General features: G+C 43.4%; 1 protein-coding gene across 2 annotated transcripts; it reads left to right on the top strand.

Annotated features, from left to right (window-relative positions):
* The first annotated feature begins 1467 nt into the window (after positions 1 to 1467).
* LOC119654894 (probable N-acetyltransferase san) lies at positions 1468 to 17045 on the top strand. Of its 2 annotated transcripts, none has more exons than XM_038060514.1 (3): positions 1468 to 1625; positions 1690 to 2013; positions 16797 to 17045. In XM_038060514.1, the coding sequence occupies exons 1-3, from the start codon at positions 1618 to 1620 to the stop codon at positions 17011 to 17013; spliced, it is 549 nt and encodes a 182-aa protein (XP_037916442.1). In that variant the 5' UTR covers positions 1468 to 1617; the 3' UTR covers positions 17014 to 17045. The 2 variants fall into 2 exon arrangements, with proteins under 2 accessions (XP_037916442.1, XP_037916441.1); XM_038060513.1 differs by having other exon boundaries at positions 1472 to 1625; positions 1687 to 2013.
* Positions 17046 to 21262: the final 4217 nt, after the last annotated feature.

Raw genomic sequence — 21262 nt, 5'->3', positions numbered from 1 at the left:
TAAAGCGTACAAACCGATACATCTAACCTTCTTTTTCATGATCCTGGAAATACTGGTTGAGAAATAAGCGGGTCAGAGGCTTACATTTTTCTTCTGTATTAGAAGCAACATAATTACCAATCAGGAGAAACTTGTGAAGTTGATTTTCCCACACTATCTTCTAAGCTAGTGAAAAGATCGTAGAGAGAAAGGGAGTAGGCCCTTCTCTTAAAATGTTATGATAACTCAAAATTACATTTTTTTATATTATCACGGTGAAGTTTACATTTTAAACTCCACCCCAGAAAAAAATTCCCCCTTCCTAGCCTCGTTGAAGAAATGTAGCGAACTCTTCTCCTTGAAGAGTTATGACACTCAACATGGAGCTATTTTAAGAAAAAATTGTAGGGTTTGATTCTGAACCAACCGGGCGGGTATGGAGAAACAATGCGCCAATCACCTTCACTTAGAAAGTTATGCCGCTTCAAAGAGGGAGGACGGGTATTTTGATATAATCCCCCGTCGGTGGGAGAGGTGATAAACAGGACACTTAGAAACGAGAGAAAAGTTGTAGCGCCCCAAAAGGATTATTGGATTATTCCCACCTTTGGGAATAAGGTTGAACATTTATCGTTCTCTGATAGTTAACGATACTTGATCAGTTATTATCTAAAACTCAGACAACAACAAGCGGATAAAAGACGGGCGTCGCAGTCACAATGGGCATAGCTGTAACCTTCGATAATATTGTTTATCTTCTTTTGAATAAATAGAACTAGCCGCCAAAAAAGCGCGGAACAGAAGGCACTATGTGCGGACCTCCACGATTTTCAGTGAAACTCCGAACACCGTCGCATGCAAGGAAGGTCGCCAAGGACGAAAGACGATCCTATTACTTCTTCTGATGTATGTATGTTGACGAAATAAACATATCTACATATATAATAAAAATTCCTCAAAAGAGACTTAGAGCGTGAACGAGAGAATCGCAGGAAAAGCAATCTACTCGCAAAAGTAAATTGACAATCTCTCAGGTGAACAACCCCAAGTATGGTGTACATGTCCTTGTACGACAAATATGTGTCAGGGGGTATTCACGAAGAAAGTAAAAACAATCCTTTAACTGAGGCAATCCCAAAACTGAATGCAAACGATACTAATCAAATTGCAGCCATGGTTGGTTGCAATCTGAACATTCACCCACTAAAACTATAATCTCATCTCAACTGGGAAAGGATGAGTAAAAGTCTCAGATCATACATTTCTACCCGTCGTAAGCAAAAAATGATAATATGCGTACTTAGTCATTCACGTGAACTACGAATTACGCAAAACTGTTAATAAAAATATTAATATTGGCCAAATGAATCACTGGCTCTGAGTAAACAACAAAAATTTTGCAAATAATTCAACCGGTGTGACCCACTCTTTAATATATCCAATTTCCCCATCAAAGGTCCACAGCTCGCCAGCAACTTTGCCTTCGTTTTCGTATTTCTCTTTTTTCGTTCAATTTCTGACATTTGAACGTGCTGTCAATTTGTCTCCTGTGATTTTAGGTTATTTCGGATATCGAAAATATTATATTGAAAATTCGACCCAGTCCTGGACTAAATCAAAATACCGGAAATAGCAAAGATGACAAGGTAAATAGTCGCTCGCGGCCAATCGTTGACGTGGTGATTTCCCGGTACTTCTGTATTCCAGCAGGGCTAGCATAGAATTAGGCGATGTAACCCCCCACAATATCAAGCAGTTGAAAAAGCTGAACACGGTCGTATTCCCCGTGACTTACAATGACAAATTCTACATCGACGTCCTGGAGGCGGGCGAGCTAGCGAAATTAGCTTATTACAATGATATCGTTGTGGGAGCCGTCTGTTGCCGCATCGCCAATTCGGATAACCAGCGCCGCCTGTACATCATGACGCTGGGGTGCCTGTACCCCTACAGGCGGCTCGGCATCGGCACAGTCATGTTCAATCACATTCTCAACTATGTGGAGAAGGACGGAAACTTCGACAGCATTTTCTTGTAAGTGTAAATCTCGTACTGATTTTTAACATTTCTTTCCAATTGAACGGATCTTACCTCGTTTGATTCCACTTATCGGACCGGTGGTCCTCGCTGTGATCTTGCCGGGAATCCAGTCAAGAAGTGGCACTTCGGAGTCACGTCAACTCACTTTTAGGTTAGGTTATCGGAAATGTCTCGGCAGGGGCTTTCCCGCCTTCGCGCTTGTCACGGAAGTTTCACTTAACTGTGCCGCCTTCGAAAACTTGAGACTTGTTAGGACACATTGCGCATTGCAGATTTATTATAAACCGGACTCTTTAAGTCACAGAAAATTCACATAAAAGCGACTTTAATTTTATAATTTCATTAAATTCCCGATTGAGGCCGTAATCATCAACTTCTGACCCTTCACTCATCCATCAACCTCTTAACTCCCCACGACCCGGCGCAATACTGAACCTGGCAGTGTTACAAGTTGTGCTGCCACAGGGACAGTTGTGGTTTCCATTATTCACATATTCAAGATGAATGAAGAAGGTATCCTGGAATGATCTTCGATCAGCGAAGTGCGTCCTTCTTTCTTGGAAGTAAGTTATTCATTTTCACTCCCGCTCTTTGAATAATTCGTATTGGTAGTTTACATTTGGAATTGCCTTGGTTTGATGCTTTTGCGCATTGCCTGGTTAAACATTTAATTTAAACAGCAGAGGAAGCCTAGAACACGATACAGAAGTGAGGAACGGCATTAACTGATCAATCCTGCTCCTTATAAAACAAGCAGACTCGATTTCAATGGGTAGGTAGGTATCAGTGGCCGCGTGAGGAGCCCAATTAGCGCTGTGATGCGCGGTTTTGATGCCACGAACTCCTAAGATCATGAGTGCTGTTATTAGAGCAGGGAGGCAGCATTTACGATGGAAAGCAGCTCTCCCACCCTGCAGCTAGAAATCTCTCCGATATCCCCAAAGAATGGTTTACCCAGTGTCCGCAGCCTGACTCTAACTAGAGCTGGGCAATCGCAGAGAAAGTGCATGAGGGTTTCCCTTTCCTCTCCGCAGCTTCGGCAATGCGAATTGTAGTTTATGCCGAGCCTAGCGCATGGTCCCCTATGGGCCAGTGCCCCACGAAGACCGCCGTAATCTTGAATGCATTTGCACGCGTCTGGCACAAGAGCTCTCGTGATCGGCCTATGTTATAAGCCGACCAAATTCTCCTTGACTTTGCGCAGCTCGTAAACCTCGGCCTTCGGTAGTGCGAGTAGACTCGGCCCCGACAACCGCCAGCGGAACACCGACTGTATTCGCCGAAGGACTGCCAGGAGCAGAGCCTCGCCTGGCCAATCCGTCAGCGCGCTCATTCTCCTTTATGTTCATATGCCCAGGAACCCAGAGGAGAGTGACCTTGAGCATGCCGCCCAGACGGTTCACCGCGTCTTTGCACTGCCCCACCAACCTGGAAGATGACGTCACTGAGTACAAGGCCTTGATGGCCGCTTGGCTGTCGGTTAGAATGACTATGTTACGCTTGGGGCTCGAATCTCGCTCCAGCCATCAACAGACTTCTAATATCGCCAGTACTTCCCCCTGGAATACACAGGCGAAAGCTGGGAGATCAGACAACTTGGATACACTGTGTGTATTCTAGAAAACCCCCCAATGAATATTGGAGAAAACCCAAATAATGTATTTAACATACGAAATTAAAAAGAAAAGAACACGGTGTCGGTTAATTTTCTAAACGTCGCAATTTATTGAACTTTTGTACAGAACAGACCAGAACAGAATGCTTCCATGTCATTCCATACTATATTTATTTGCTATTTCTGCTAGGTTAGCGAAAACTGTTGATTTCGTATTATTTGCAGTTATTGGGGTCAACGGAATTTGTTGACTTTTACCTGGTATATCCGGTATATTTACCTGCTCAGCAATATTGTTGATTGGTCGATGTAGGTGAGTATCGGGCTCGTTGGGATTGTACGTTACTCCCACGCAGTACATCACGTAGTAAGTGACAAAGTCGAAGCAACTTTAAAATGCTGTCATGTTTCACTGGAGAAGCTTCCACATTTCGTGGTCTTACAGCACAGATTGGCGAGTAAATTAACATCTAGTTTTTGATGAGAGTTGATAGTACCCGTTTCGTTTGTGTCGGTCGTCAATGACTCTATTTTATACTGGTTCAGTCACAGTTCCTGCTGCATGAAATGGTCGTTTCGTTTTTGGAGAAATTGTTCATGAGACGTTAGGTAAATATGATCTGCACAGAAAAATGTAAACGGCGTTGAACGTTGGATGTCGAAAGAACGAAAAATGAAAAGGCATGTCGATATGGGATTTCCTTAATGAACATCGAGCGAGAGGCAAGAATGGTTTAGATATATTGTACTTGCCTCCCTAGTGCATCAATTTATGTGACACAAGATCAAATGCCTTCGGTTGGCCAAGGAAAATGCAGAAAAGGACATACTAATCGGTTACACGGTTCTAGAAAAAAACCGGTTTGATTGGCGATAATCTAATCAATGCGGTCAAAATTCTTTATAGTATAGGATAACAACTGAATCAGACGGTCACTTGAACGGTGGTCTGCCCCTCAAGTTTACCTTTGATGTCCAATGCCTGTCAAGGTATTTGTCGTCCGTATTTCCCTACGAAATGCGGCGAACACAACACAGAACGAAGGTAAGCGAACATCAGAAGATGATCTCTTTCGAAGCTGACGTCAGAGCCTTTCTTGTAAGGCACATCCAAAAGACACATTTTAGGTCTACTGCTTATCGCAAAGTAGTCAATCTAATCGTTCATATCGCGTCGGTCAAGTGAAATCCAACTGACCTTATGGCAAGCGCTATACCCGAACAATGTGCTACCAATTACCACAATCATTCCACCATTATCGTTATGATCGCTAAGATCGTGTTTCCACATCAAATGTCACCTTTATGCCGCCGCATTTGAAGTGATATAATTGCTCGTAGAAAGCATCCTACTTCACTATATCGGACATTTCCATTGGCGAACTGGACCGGAAACTTGCGGTTAGAAATCGGTCAAAAACGGACTTCCAGATCAAAGGCGCGCCATGATGCAGCTGTGAGAAACAATCCGACACCGGATTCGCGTCTTCTACTTGACTTTCTAAAGTACAAAAAGACATTGCCAAAAGAGGGGAGAGGATTACTCTTCAGAGTTCCACCATCTTACTTCGTTTAGACCCAGAATGTCCAGCTTACCTCATATCAGTAGAATTCTCGCTCTAATTAAAAAACATGAGCAATCTGGGGACCTCGATACCATTGTCAAGGAACATGCGCACTTTATAAAAATCAATCATAGTCCGTTTTCGATAGCCAAAAATGTTATGTGTAATGTGGATCCCTTTCCAAGGCGTGTGTGTGTGTGGTGGGGGAGAAGCTACAGCTTTTGAGCACTCAGGCCGTGTTGGCCCATTGTACTCGCCATCCCCATTTAACGGAATATTTCAGAGTCGTTAACATATCGCAAGGTTTCCTTTAGTGAATGTAATGCTACCCGTCGCAACTGGAGAACATCGGCACCAAAGATCTGATGCCTGATGCGTCCATAGGCGGGGCATTCACATAGGAAATGCTCCGTGGACTCCGCTTTTTCATTACAGGAGGGATACGTATTATCTTGAATAATTCCTACTCTGAACATATGCCGAGCTAGTGAATTATGGCCTGTCCGAATGCCCACAATACGCCTGCAAGTCCTCCTGCTGTTCGACAGAATGAACTTTGCGGTACGCATATTCGGTTCTGGCAGGAAAAGTTTGGTGTGTCGAGCAGCATTTAGGCTCTGCCACCTGTCATTAGTTTTTGAAGACAGACTTAGCCAATGCTACTGATACTCCAGTCGCTGGTTCCGGTCTTGGCATAGGGGAGATTGACCCCTCTTTCGCTAAGGCACCCGAGATTTCATTTCTCTCTACGCCATAGTGACTAGGCAGCCAGAGTAGTGCCATCATATTGAGTCTAGAGATAGAGTTCAAATGGTTTCTGCATTCCTGGACGATTTTCGAGGTGATCAAAGGACTACTCAACGCCCTCAATGCAGCTTGGCTATCACTGCAAATCACCCAGTTTGCCGCCCTCAGGATCACGCAAACTTCGGCTTGAAAAACCGTTGCATATTGTCCCAAGGACAAACCCACTTCTCGTTTTTATTTGAGAGGTACCCTCCCCCGAACCCTCTTCTGTTTTTGAGCCCCCCACATCCGTTGTTTCCCCATAGATCTGATCGGATTAGTCTATGAGCTGCTTTCATTGCAGTGCTTTGAATAAATATATCCAGAGGCTGCAAATTGAGTAATACATTTGGAGCTGCACCGGAGGTTGTGCTTATGACATCAGTGATACCCAGACAGATAGTTCTTTGCAGTGCGGCTAGTTTACGGTGAAAACCTTTTTGCCTCACCTTAACCCATCACACTATGAATGCATAAACGAACTTCGGGCTAATGATAGCAACGTATATCCACATTACCACATGAGGCCTGAGTCCCCATGTCGAGGCAAAAGTCCGTCTGCATAACTGATAAGCTGTGAGAGCTCGTTTCATCTTTACCTCTACATGTTTGTTCCAAAGAAATTTTTTATCTAGAGAGTGACTCCCAGGTATTTCACCCTCATCTTAGGGAGGCAAAGTTCATCCAGTTTTCTCCTTTTTGTGAATAATACCATTGTGATTTTATTTGGATTAACTGAAAAGCCATGTCTGAGGCGCCAACTGTCTATCAAATCAACGGCACGTTGTATATCGCTACACACCGTTCCAAGATCCCCATCAACAGCAAGCACAGCCACTCATCAGCAAATTTTGATGTTTGCATAGTAGTGAGTCGATCAGCATACTCCACAGAAGTGGCGAAAGAACACCTCCTTGGGGGCAGCCTTTAGTAGCTTCTACTGTCAGATAGCGATCGACACCCACTTCAGTCCACAGCAATCTCTGTGTTAACATAGCATGGATCCACTTAATTAAAGCATCATCAAAACAATGCGCCCTGGTATCATCACAAAAGGGCGCACAATCAAAAGCCCCTTCAATGTCCACGAACACCCCTATCCCGTACTTACCATTCACATGACTTTCCACGCTGGTAAGCATGTTGGTTTTCATTAAGTGGGTGCGACCTAAGTGCGTTTCCACGAATGTGACGCTTCACTAGTCTCCCCAAAGCAAGAATGAAGTCAAGCTGATCTGTTTGAAGTTCTTGGGATTGGAATAGTCATCTTTCCCAGGTTTCGGTATGAAGACTACCTTAACCTTTTGCTAAGTGGAAGGCACGTAGCCCAGAGCAAGACATCCTCGAAAAATATTTCTTAAAGGTTCTCCAAGTGCTCCATACCCTTCTTTAGTATGACTGGGTAGATGCCATCCATGCCAGGTGCTTTGAAAGGTTTAAAGGACAGTATGGCAACTCTCACCCTTTCATGGGTAACAACCGCTTTCGCAGTGTTTCAATTCCTTTTGCAGCACTTCCGTGTTGAAGGGGTTGCAAGAACCGTCAACTCTCCCCCTGCCACTTCTCTTACCCGTTCTCCCGGGTGGTGTACTTCCAGGAGGATCTGTACTGAACCCAGTCTAGAGCTCGTGAAAGTACCGTCGGGTTTTCTAAGAGTGTCCAAATTGGCCGACTCATCCCTTTTAGGACTCTGCACAGCCTTGAAGTCTCTCTTTCGCCTTCCAGTTCCTCACAGTACGCTCTAAAGGAGTCCCGTTTCGAACACCTAACGAGCCTCTTATATTCACGTTGTGAGTTCCTGAAATTTAACCAGTTTTCGTTCTTGTTACCTTTGCAAGCCTGGTTCAGAAGTCGCCTGATTGATTTCCTGAGTCGTTGCAGTTCTCGGTTCCACCATGGAATTATTTTACCGTGTTATCCTCGGGAAATAGGACAAGCCTCTTCAAAGCACTCTAAAAGTTTGCGATTCAGAGTTTTCAATTGATCTTCTAGCGCCAAAGGAGTCCTTAGTCGCTTAGGGAACTGTACTTTATTGCCAAGAAATTCATTGAACTTTGTCCAATCCATATTCCTAGGATTCCGCCTTTGCATTACAGACAAAGAATCATAGGGTAAGTAAGCAGAGGCATCATCACCATCATCAACGGCGCAACAACCCGTATGCGGTCTATGCCTGCCTTAATAAGGAACTCCAGACATCCCGGTTTTGCGCCGAAGTCCACCAATTCGACATCCCTAAAAGCTGTCTGGCGTCCTGACCTACGCCATCGCTCCATCTCAGGCAGGGTCTGCCTCGTCTTCTTTTTAATATTGCCCTTAAAGGAATTCCGGGCTGGATCATCCTCATCCATACAGATTAAGTGACTCGCCAACCGTAACCTATTGAGCCGGGTTTTATCCAGAACGTGACGGTCATGGTATCGCTCATAGATTTCGTCGTTATGTAGGCTAGGGAATCGTCCGTCCTCAGGTAGGGGGCCAAAATTCTTCGGAGGATTCTTCTCTCAAACGCGGCTAAGAGTTCGTAATTTTTCTTCCTAAGAACCCAAGTCTCGGAGGAATACATGAGGACTGACAAGATCATTGTCTTGCACAGTAAGAGCTTTGACCCTATGGTGTGGCGCTTCGAGTGGAACAGTTTTTGTAAGCTGAAATAGGCTCTGTTGGCTGCCAACAACCGTGCACGGATTTCATCGTCGTAGCTGTTATCGATTGTGTTTTTCGACCCTAGATAGAAAAAATTATTTTTTTAAGTTTTTGCTCTTACCATTAAGCTGGTATTGTGAGTTGACCACAACAAAGTCCTGGGAACAAAAATGTTTCAGCATGGTTGCCTCTAACAATTTTGACATCAGAACGCAGGCTATCGGTCGAGGATCTCTTATCGAAGAATATCCTAATCCCCTTTACTGATCCAATACCGCAGACTTTGCCACCCATAATATATAAGGACAGTCCTGCAACTTGACCAGCTTTGCTGCCAGTAGATTGGAACACGTTTTGGCATGCTGCAGGTTAATTTGACTAACTCTTATGTTTATATACATAAGTGCAGTCTGATATGAAAACCACCGCCCTCTGATATGAAACCACCGCCCTCACTTTCTGCCGAAAGTTCCGCTTTCTTGCATCCGATTTCTCTGTATATCGCCACACTTGGTGATGCAGCGACGCCCATGCCCTCATTTTCAGGAAACTTCACCCTTCTTTCGCAGTGCCTTTCGTTGTCGTCGGCTGGGAGCCCTCCCAGGTTCACGGTGTCTGTTTCCACATACCAGAATTAAACCGGTTGCGTCCACTTCACCAGCTTCCATTTCTTCCGCTTTTCCTGGTAGAGGTAAACCTATAGTCCTTTCTCTTTTGCGGCTGAAGTTCCGTTCTGCCGAGCCTTCTTCTCCGGTTTTTTTTGGTAAAATTAGGCAACAGTGTCACCGACAGGCCGGTCGTAGTCAGGTTTTTTGTCCCTCTTGAAGTTGCTGTACTATCCTTTTTGGCTGACCGCGCCGTACACATCGGGTATAGGTTTTGCATTGAAGTGGAGAGCCTGTCTTCCACATATTTCTCCGTATGGGAACATGAATCTGGTGCGGCTTCCAAAACTCGTGCCTCGGCCACGACCTGATTTCTCAAAATCCGCGAATGGATTCGAAATCTGTGATTTCTTACAACTTGGAGAGTTACAATCCTTTGTTTTCATCTTTATATATGATACTTGTTGACAGCCTTAGTGTAGTAGTAAACTACCACCACGACAAGGTGTTGTCCAAGGGCGAGAAACATCCTCGACCAACAAATCAAGACCTACTCAGTATTAATTCAGCTAATTGCTACCTTTGAGCGCCCGTAGCGCTGATAGAAATTGCTCTAAATTCTCTTCTCCCTGAAATATTCCCGCCATTTATAAGTTATATCTACTCGCCGAAGATGCGTCCTTTGCCATCCCAGCGGCTCGCTGTTGCGCAAAAAGAGTTTGAACAACTCTCCTTAAGCAGGGTATATATACCTTCCAACAGCTGTTGGTCATCTCCACTCCATCTGATCCCCAAGCGTGATGGCGAATAGTGACCTTGTGGAGACTACAAATGGCTGAATGCTTAGACGATTCTGGACGAGTACCCCATTTTTTAAAAAAAAGTCAAGCGACGACGGCTTTACGGTTTCTTACCAGGGCAGAGGCAAATCGTCAGACGCTGCCTCACCTCTGCCCTGGGAGCAGCGTGACCGTAGCGGCTCGCAGATGTTGAATGCTCCTTTATATAATTTGTAAAACACGACATGCCTACGAATTATATTGAGCGCAAATCCGCCTTATTGACCAAAGCTGGCCAGGGCTGAAATATTCGTTTTAGGAATGAAGGGGGTCCTAAGTCCGCATCAACTTAATGCAGGACCGGACCAATTGAAGAGCAACTTACTCCTTCTTTTCTGGTCCACGGACCCCTCGCAGGGCTTGCACCCAAACTTTTTTAAAAAAAGTCAAGCGACGACGGCTTTACGGTTTCTTACCAGGGCAGAGGCAAATCGTCAGACGCTGCCTCACCTCTGCCCTGTCCTGCATTAAGTTGATGCGGACTTAGGACCCCCTTCATTCCTAAAACGAATAGCCCATTCCTCTGATCCAAGCCTCCGTGCATTACTTAGCAAACTGTCAGGTTTTCTCGACCTTGAATCTTGCCAAGGCATACCACCAAATCCCTGGAACTCCCGAAAATATTGCAAAGACACAAATTTGTTTCGTTCGGATCTCTCGCAGCATTTACTATTGGCAAGAAGGAGTGTAACAGCTAGCCTGATGGCTGGAATGGTATCTCTAAATGATATTATACCTTCAAAATCTTTAACCTCACCATCTGCAAAGGAAATCGGTAGAATTCAGCCTTAAAATGTTGCCAGATCGAATTTTTATTGATAGAATCAATGCGTTATTGAATCTGCCTACATAAAGTAATTTGATGGGACACCGCGCATTTCTGTAGTGAAACGCGCTCTTGGGTATTGGTACGGGACATTATACCCTGAATGCCTAGGAACAATGTTTTACAACTGTGCCTGGATAATGTCGGGTGATTTTGTTCCTAGCTGTTCACTAGGGTCTAGAAATTAATTAATTGACTAGAGTCGTTTCTTCTTACGAACTTCACTTCTAACATCCTCATTGCAAAACCAAGTATTGCATGCTTACCGAACTTGATGGCCCAAGGTTTGCGTAGGCCTATTTGTGTTCTTGGTTCGAACCACGTCTATTCGACGCTCATAGGAAGTAACAGTGGAGTGTCAGTACTGCGTGTTAACGGTTATGATGCCCAGGACAGAACTCAATGTTGAGATGTAATGATCTCGTAGAGAGCGACTCTTGTCAGTGACGATGAGAAATTTATGGCATATCGTATTTGAATATAGTTGATTTAAAGAAAGTAGAAGAGACAACTGTGAAATAAACCATGTATTCACAAGTCCAAAATGATGAATGCTGGAATATCGGCAATAAGTTCACCATCCCCGTTGCGCGCAATGAAGCCTTTTCCCCTATAATATCCGTTACATTTTCGCCAACATAACCACTGGGGTCACTCGCAGGTATGTTACAGATCTCTGCGTCAGGTAATTGCCAAAAGACATCTTTTCGTCATTTGGACAATCTGTTTATTGTCGTAGGCGAGGGAGAGATGAATTGGGCGTTCAATTGAGATAATAGGGGGTTTCACCAACAGATGGAATTGACTTTATTTATAATAAATTCCAATACTTGGAAGATCCTACTGAAATGGTGGCTCTCCATATGTGAGAATTAAGAATTCTCTTACAGTGTTTCCTGCTTGTGGTGAATGGAAATTTAAAAAGACGTCGAAGAAATGATATTCATTTCTAGGCAAGCAACCTTTAAATATTATAGTCGGATCTCTAATGAAGCACTATTTTGTCTACACAGGAGCGACATTCCGAGGGAACTAATAGCTATTATCAGAACGACATATGATAGCGCAAAATGGCAAGTGCCGATCGTGTCCGATGCATAAACGGAGTTAGATCCGGTTTGGCTGTCTTGTTTAAAATTTGGAAATGCGTTTATCTCAACACCAAGGTCAAGCTGAGACTGTTCTGAGCTAACGTTCTCTCTATGGTGCTATATGGGAGTAGCATATACTCAAAAGCTCCAAGCCTCCATCGATACTTTTCCGCGAGGTGCCGCCTGGGTTCGCTGGCCTAACACTATAATGAAATGTTCGTTTAAAATTAACATCAATCAATAAAATTCTAATCCCAAACGATTAGTTTGATGGATTTATTCAAAACATACTTTTTACTAATAATTTGTATGAATATGACTTCAAATTAAGTATACAGCTAGTTATTAATCATTGCATGTACGTGTCAAAAATGCCAATCTACAAGAGATTAAATAAAGCGATCAAGAAAGGAATTATCATCGTAAAAGGGTTAAAGATGAAAAATTGTGCCATTGCAAAACGTGTAAACGTACATCCTTCATCAATGGAATGATTTTCGAAAGAATACAACCAAATTGGAGAGTTCACTGAACGGATATATCCGTGATTCTCGGGTTCTTACCTCCAAAAACGAGACTCATTTAAAGCGTTTATGTTTAGCGGATTGATCCATTTCTGCATCAAAACTTAGAGACCTCTTGGGCACTTCGAACGGCGTAGGTTTGAAATAACAACCCGCAAAAAATAGCTTTTAATGCAAAAATTGCAATCTGCCAGACGACAGCGGACTAGAAACCATGCATATTGGAGGGAGGTTTTTTTGAATGAATGTAAAGTAAATCTGACGGGGGAACGATTTTCTGGCCAATGTGCTCAACACACGGGAAATTCCTCCCCGAAAAATATGATCACAACTCACGAATCATTTACATATCCGTATATATTTACGCTTTAAAAAAAAGACGCAGGCATATGATAGTCCATTTTAAAAAGAGTTTCTCGACTTCATAATTTAGGCTTCCGCGCTATATGTACCTTGTCAGCGACTTCCATCACATTGAAGAAAACTGTTAAACAATACATTCTAGGTAGCTCATTGGTGGTAACGAAAGGTCGCGGTTGAAATTACACTAACGCCAGAAGAACGTGGAAATGAGTCAAAATAGGATTCTAATTCGGGGCGACCGGAATATTAGTATTGCTATATGATTAGCCATAGAACACTACTCATCATCATCAACGGCACAACAACCGATATCCGGTCGAGGCTTGCCTTAGTAAGAAACTCCAGACACCACGGTTTTGCACCGAGGTCCACCACTTCGATATCCCTAAAAGTTGTCTGGCGTCCTCACCTACGCCATCGCTCCACCTCAGGCAGCGTCTGCTTCGTCTTCTTTTTCTACCACAGATATTGTCCTAATAAACTTTCCGGGCTGTGATTATTCTCATCCATACGGATTAAGTGACCCGACCACCGCAACCTATTAAGCCGGATTTTATTCACAACCATGGTAGCGCTCATAGATTTCATTGTTATGTATTCTAAGGAATCGTCCCTCCTCATGAAAAGGGCCAAGAATTCTTCGGAGGATTTTTCTCTCGAACGCCGCCAAGAGTTCACAATTTTTTTGCTAAGAACCCAAGTCTCCGAAGAATGTATGTGGACTGGCAAGATCATTGTCTTGTACAGTAAGAGCTTTGACCCTATGGTGAGACGTTTCGAGCGGAACAGTTTTTATGTAAGCTGAAATAGTTGGCTGACAACAATCGTGGGTGAATTTCGTCTTCGTAGCAGTTATCGATTGTGATTTTCGACCCCAGATAGTAGGAATTATCACTAGTCTCAACGTTGTAGTCTCGTATCCTCATTCTTCTCGTTTGCGATTTGATGTTGGTTAGTTGGCTGGAATGCTGATGTTGTCACTATAAATTTCTTGTGCAGCCCAAAATCTTGCACCGCCTGCTCGATCTGGATGGAGGTAGTTTGTACGGTTTGGGTCGTTACTCCCATGATGTCGATATCGTCAGCATAGACCAGTAGTTGGGTAGACTTAAAGAGGATAGTGCCTCTCGCATTTACCTCAGCATCATTTTTTCCAGGACCAGGTTAAAGAGCACGCAGAATAGGGCATCCCCTTGTGTTAGACCGTTGTTGATGTTGAATTGTCTCTGAACATCCAGGTGGTCTTGTTATGGCTCATAGATTTCGTCGTTATGTACTCTACAGAATGGTCTTTATGTAGGGGGCCAAAAATTCTTCGGAGGATTCTTCTCTCAAACGCGGCCAAGGGTTCGCAATTTTTCATGCTAAGAACCCAAGTATCCAAGGAATACATAAGGACTGCAAAGAGCATAGTGTTGTACAGTAAGAGCTTTGATCCTATGATGAAACGTTTCAAGCGAAAGTTTTTATAAACTGAAATAGGCTCTGTTGGCAGGCAACAACCGTATGCGAATTTACTCGTCATAGCTGTTATCGGTTGTGATTTTCAACTCTAGATAGGAGGAATTTTCAACAGTCTCAAAGTTGTAGTTTCCTATCTTTATTGTTTTTGTTTGACCAGTGCAATTCGATGTTGTTCGTTCTTTGGGGCTGGCAACGTCAGATCTCAAACTGCCTGCTCGATCTGGATAAAGGTAGACTGTACATCTTGAGTTGTTCTCCCCACAATGTCAATATCGGCAGCATAGGGTGGACTTGAAGAGGATGGTGCCTCTTGCATTGAAATCTGCATCGCAAATCACTTTCTCCAGGTCCAGGTTAAAGAAGACGCATGATAGGGCATCCCCTTGTCTTAGACCGTTATTAATGTTGAATGGTCTCGAGAGTAATCCTGCTGCTTTTATCTGGCTTTATCAATTTCGTCGGGATACCAAATTTTCTCATGGCCGTCTACAGTTTTACCCTGGTTATGCCGTCATAGGCAATGAAAAGATGGTGCGACTGATGGTCATGTTTCAGGAGTTTTTCCATCGCTTGCGCGGAGAGAAAATATGATCTGCTGCTGATTTGCCTGGAGTGATACTTCTTTGATATGGGACAATGATGCTCTGGGCGTATAGGCATTGATTCGCTGTCCCGCACTTTGAGCATCAATTGATGAACCGCTTGGTGTAGTTGGTCACCTCCATATTTAACCAATTCGACTATAATTCCATCGGCTCCTGGTAATTTATATTTTTTAAGTCGATGGATTGCACGGATTGTTTCTTCCATGCTTGGTGATGGTGGCCGATATTTTGGTTATTGAAGAGTTCATCAAAATATTCAACCCATCGCTCCAATACATCCTTTATGTCCGAAATCAGATTTCTTTATCTCGACAGGATGTGCTTCGAAGTGTTTAAGGCTTTATCTTGCTAACTAGTTGGGAAAACTTCCGTGATTCTTCGTGATTTCTGTGGATTTGCCCACACATTCTTAAATGGATGTCTAGGATGCGTTATAGGTTTTTCCGAACACTCGTGGCGCGCCTGCCCGCTTTCGGTATAAAAACCACACGTACGGGTCTCCAAGAGTGTGGTACGTACCCAAAAAGACGCAACTTCGGCAGATCTCCAAGCCACGGCACAACCCCTTCTTACTGCTTCTGTAGCATGACTGACATTACTCCAGCTGGGTCTGGAAATTTATATGCAGAGAAGCTGTTTATAGCCCAATTTGATCCTCGATTATGTGGTAGTCCGATATAGAACAACAATTAATGCCTCAAGCGACATCAAGTTCGGTGCCACCGTTAGCAGAAACAACACTTCCCAAATATACAAACTCCCAAAGGCTTGTCCCGCTTCCGAAATAAAGGCACTTTTTATGTTGGTCGAGTGTTCATCAATATTCTTGGGTTGGGTATTCACAATTTATGTCGTTTGCGCAACAAGAAATTTTTGGAGTGGAAGTTGTAAAAATCGACAATCCTTTTACCGTTGTTATTACGGTCACCAAGCCACATCACATTCTCGAACAAGGTGTTGTAAGAGTCCACCTTGGTAATGTTGTCGAGGCTCCTGCGCATATTCCAGAAAACAACCAAAATCCGTTTTCGACAATTAAAAATCATATGCCAAATCCACACGCTTGCCAAACCTCAACAAGCTGTCGCAAATTCAAATTGGAGCTTCTGAATGGAATGACGTCAATGAGATTCCGATTTGGTCAAAAGAATCATAACTACGGATTTGGTCCCCTGCGAATTTTTCCAAAACTGAAAAGATCTGTGAAAGGACGACTATTGACAAGATAAAGTCTGCATCGCTGGAAGAACTCAATAAGTGTTTATCCTCGGAATCGTTCAAGTCTATCCCTACCTACTTTAAATGAATTTCATTTGTTTTTATCATTACAATAACTGCGTTTATCTTCGCAATTTATTTTTATTGGATAGGTCGATGGGTGCTATGTGTGCACAGACTTTTTTGCGTTTCAGTAAAAAATACTTGGTTTTGGATCAATAAAGCTATTATTGGTTCGATAATTCATAAAAGCAGATGGTTGACCATATGTTATATTATTTACATTCATGTATATTCAGGGTCGTAGAAAGAAAATCGAGACCCCCTCCCCTCTCCACAAATCATTTTAACTTTATTAAAGCTTCTATTCTAGGGCCAGAGGAGTGATATCCTTCCCCTGGTCCCTTTAACGGGCCGCAGTACATAGCAAACATATGACAGCCCTGTCGATGATTAATTGTTTTTATGGGCACTTTTATTACTTTCGCGTATTAAAGTTTAAACTGTGTATGATGCGCGACTGATCATGCCCGATACTATTAAACCCCCAATGAATGCTGAATTTCATTATCAAATATTTGTATTTTAATATGGAATCTTATGTTTAATTGTCCCCATTTTTTATTCCAGACATGTACAAGTAAACAACAACGGAGCCATAGCTTTCTATAAAAAATTTGGTTTTGAGATTGTTGAAACAAAGGAAAACTATTATAAACGTATCAAACCAGCTGATGCTTATGTATTGGAAAAAACGTTACGACCTAAAAGTGAATGTAATAATATCGATCATAATAATGGTCCCGTCAACTCACACGATTCTGATAAAAGCAAGGCGAAGTCTTAATTTTACACAATAAAAAAATGTAAGAAAATTAACTAATTTATTTTTTTGGGAATGCAATTCCTAATTTAAATTTAAGTAAAACCTGCAATATCGATAATAATCAAAGAAATGATTTGCACTTTGCAATATTTAGTCATATCCAGCAAATTAGAATAACGAAACTTAAACGCTCACTCATATCCAGAAGAGCAAGGACAAAATCACCTCCTAGATATCGGACAGCAAGTAAACATACTTTTTGTATGTAACCTTTCTGCTTTCCCGGTAATTAGTAATTGGTTCCAAGCAGCCAGTCCCTTGACAATACGAATTATCGGAATTCTGCTGTATTTCTTTTCCAAAAGAATTATGCTAACGAATCACTGCCTACCCGCTATGAATAAGAGGCGTAGTGAATAAAAGCAAACTTCGGAAAACGCATGAAAATGAAATAGATTAACATTAAAAGTAGTCTTTCAAAAAAATTAACCTTGTAACTAATTCCAACCATAGGGTAGGTATGTATCAGTGGCCGCTCTGAGGAGCCCAATTAACGCACAAACCCTTAAGACCATGGCTACTGTTATTAGAGCAGGGAGGCAGAGTCTTGTCGGCTCGGATCTTCAGAGCCATCCCGTAGCATTCACGAAGGAAAGCAGCTCTCCCACCTTGAAGCTGACTCTAACTAGAGCTGGGTACTCGCAGAGAAAGTGCATGAGAGTTTCCCTTCCTTCTCCGCAACTTCGACAATGCGAATTATAGGGTATTCCGAGCCTGGCGGCGTGGTCCCCCATGGGCCAGTGCCCCGCGGAGAGTTTCCCTTCCTTCTCCGCAGCTTCGACAATGCGAATTATAGGATATGCCGAGCCTGGCGGCATGGTCCCCCAAGGGCCAGTGCCCCGCGGAGACCGCCGTAATCTTGAATGCATTTGCACGCGTCTCGCAAAGGAGCTCTCGTGATCGGGCTATTTTACAAGTGGGCCAAATTCTCCTTGACTTGGCACAGCTTGTAAGCCTTCGCCATCTAAGGCCCGCGGCTGCTAGGTAATGCGAGTAGACTCCGCCCCTGATAGCCGCCAATGAAACACCGGCTGTATTCACCGAAGGACTGCCAAGAGCAGAGCCTCGCCTGGCCAATTCGTCAGCCTGCGCATTGCCCTCTATGTTCCTATGCGCGGGAACCCAGAGAAGGGTGACCTTGAGCGTGCCACCCAGACGGTTCAGCGCGTCTCTACATTGTCCCACTAGCCTAGAGGATGTCGTCGCTGTGTACAAAGCCTTGATGGCCGCTTGGCTGTCGGTCAGAATGGCTATGTTACGCTTGGGGCTCGAATCGCGCTCCAACCATCGAAAGACTTCCACTATCGCCAGCACTTCCGCTTGGATTACACTGGCGAAACCTGGGAGACCATACGACTGGGATACACTGTGTATATTCGAGAAATTCTTCCCACTGACTCCACAGACCATCTTGGATCCATCGGTAAAGAATTCTGAGTCATAACCTTCCAACACGCCGCCGGTTATCCACTTTGCCCTGTTTGGAAAGTCCACAGCAAAAGTTTCTCGTGAAGTTCAGCTTGCGTGTGGCTTAGTCCGTGGGGAATGCCCAGATTTCCCGAGATACTTTGTCTAGGATGTTACTGTGACCGTAGGACCCAATATCCGGACTCACGTAGTCTGACGGGACTGCACACTGCAACGTATTTAATGTGGAACTCTGGGGGGAGGATATGCAGGAATACATTGAGAGCATCTGCCGGGCTCCTTCCATGATGTCGCTCATAATGGACGGAAACATCCCTAACACTAATATCACCAAGTCGTCGACATACGCCGCCACCTTCATCCCGCTGCTGTCCAATTTTCGTTAAATTTCGTTCATTACTATTAATCAGAGCACCGGAGAGATGGCGACACCCTGCGACGTGCCCTGTTCACAGCCTGGTCAAGTGGTTGCCTCCCAGATTCGACCAGATTATCCTGGTACTTAACATGGATATAATCCAATGTGGAAGATTTATGCCTGTAACAGATGTTGAAGATTTCTCTGGTCAGCTTCCTGAGGCTGGAGATATCTTCATTACACCACGGTGGCAGTGTCTTTTTGTTGTACTTAGTAGGGCACGAAACTTTAAAGGTGGTATCGAATGCCTTTTCCAGAGCGCCGACCTTTGACTCCAGTCCGTCTGTCGTGCTAATCTTACCAATTTGCGCACCGGAGAGTTTGTTCTTAATTACTTGACCAAACTTTCTCCAGTCGATCCTCCTGGGGTCTCTGAAGGGTTTGGAGACCTCTGCGGCGAGATGTAGACTGAGAAGTATCCATCTATGATCTGAGAAGGATCTCTGGTCAGACACTCTCCAGTCCTCCACCCTAAGAATCCCATTGTCGGTTATTACGGTGATGACCTCTTCCCACCCGTCACAGTTCTCCGAGCTGGGGAAATGGAAGGTTGCTGTACTGCCCCTGTCACAAACCGATAGGTTTTAAGTAATAATAAAAGAATGGCTCACCTCTCTGGTTGATTTCCGAGCTGCCCCAAAGCGTATGCCTTGCATTGGCGTTGTAATCTATCAACAGGTTGGCCTTCTTTGTTGCTATGGTGTTCGTCAGATGTTGTAGTTCTTCTGGCGGAGCTCGTGTAAGGACTTAACCGAATTATGCAACTTTAACCTGAAGCATAATCAGGCCGCCCCCAACCATATATTATTTAATAATCTGTACAGGTTTTTCTTGTCCAATTACTTCTCACGAGCGCTGATGGTTTAACCATAACAATATTTCAATTCCATATGTCATGTGTTTTTTATTGTCTGCGAAATTTCGATTCTAGTTTCGAACATAAAGCATTTTTTTTTATTCAATGGCTAGACAAAGGAAAAGGTTTGGTGTTTCTAGCGGTATTTAGGTTGTGGCACTGGTTCCTAGAGAAAGGTCGGTTTCCAGTTTCGGAAAGCAACTTTAATCAATACTACTGACACTTCAGTAGTTGATGGTGGCCCCGACATGCAAAAAAATAAACCCTATTTTTCTTAGGCATCTGAGATTTCATTGTCCTCTACGCCACAATGTGAATGATTCTTGAGGTGATCTAAAGATTGCTCAACGCCGGCAGCTTGGCAATCACTCGTCAATCATCAAGATTGCTGCTGTTAGGGTCGCACTTCACACACACACTTCAATTTAAAATAATAAAATACTTTCATGTATTACCCTCCTCCTGTTCTGTTTTTGAACAATCGATGGAGCTAGAATCTTATCCGTTGTTTTCCCATAGATATAAACGAATTAATCTATGAGCTATTCTCATTGCAGCACACACTGCGGATGCACAGGTGAATATCGGCCTAATGATAGCAACGAATGCCCATATTAATACATGATGCCTAAATTTCCATGTCGAGGAAAAGGTTCGCCTACATAACCCATATGATGTCTTGCCTCTTCATATTTGTTCCAAAGAAGCTTTTTATCTAAAATAAGGGTTATACTACCATCGTTATTTGAATTTACATAAGATACCAACTAATCAGATCAACGGCACGTTATATATTTCTACACACAGTTTCGGGGTTCCGATCAAGAGCTAGCACAGCTACGCGTTCCGCATAAGCTTAGGTGTGTATTAACATATTTTGCAGTTCGCATAGCAAAGAGTGGGTCAACATACTCCAAAGAAGTGGGGATAGTTTAACTCTTAGGAGTGGGCTATCGTTGCTTTTATAGTCAGGTAGCGATTAACACCTGCTTCAACACACAGCAATCCTCACGTTAGCATAACACAGATCTACTTAATAAAGTATTATCGACATCATGTTCTCTGGCGGTACCACAAAGTTTTTGGGAAAAGTGCATCGTCGGCAACCTCTTTAGTGTCCACGAACACCCTAATCTTGGAAACGAAATATTGAAGAACAGACGTAAGGTACGACCGCATTTACGCTACGCGATGCGACACTACATTCAGCACAACTACCGCAGCATGCCCAGATTTCATTAGCCCAATAGCCATTTAACAGGTGGTTAAAAATCAAAATTAACAAAATAATAACAGCTTGGTGCCAAAATCAATCGTAAAGAGTGGCGATCCGAATAATATTACAATGTCACTTTATAATTTTCCTATTGTTTTTATCTATTGTATGTAGCTGGTTGTTTAGTTTCATGAATTCGCACACACAGAAGTGCTATAGAATCACGACACAAAATTCATTACCGGATACTCAGAACGCACTGTGATCTTAGCTCGGTCTCAAACCGGATGAT

Source organism: Hermetia illucens, chromosome 4 (assembly GCF_905115235.1).
Source record: "Hermetia illucens chromosome 4, iHerIll2.2.curated.20191125, whole genome shotgun sequence".
Taxonomy (NCBI): Eukaryota; Metazoa; Arthropoda; class Insecta; order Diptera; family Stratiomyidae; genus Hermetia; species Hermetia illucens.
Note: the sequence above shows the minus strand (reverse complement) of the source record. Positions and strands in the feature narration are given on the sequence as shown.

Excerpts from the sequence above, each read along its gene's own strand:
- LOC119654894 (XM_038060513.1), top strand. Across the intron at positions 2,014-16,796 it reads AACTTCGACAGCATTTTCTT|ACATGTACAAGTAAACAACA; the intron begins GTAAGTGTAAAT and ends TTTTTATTCCAG.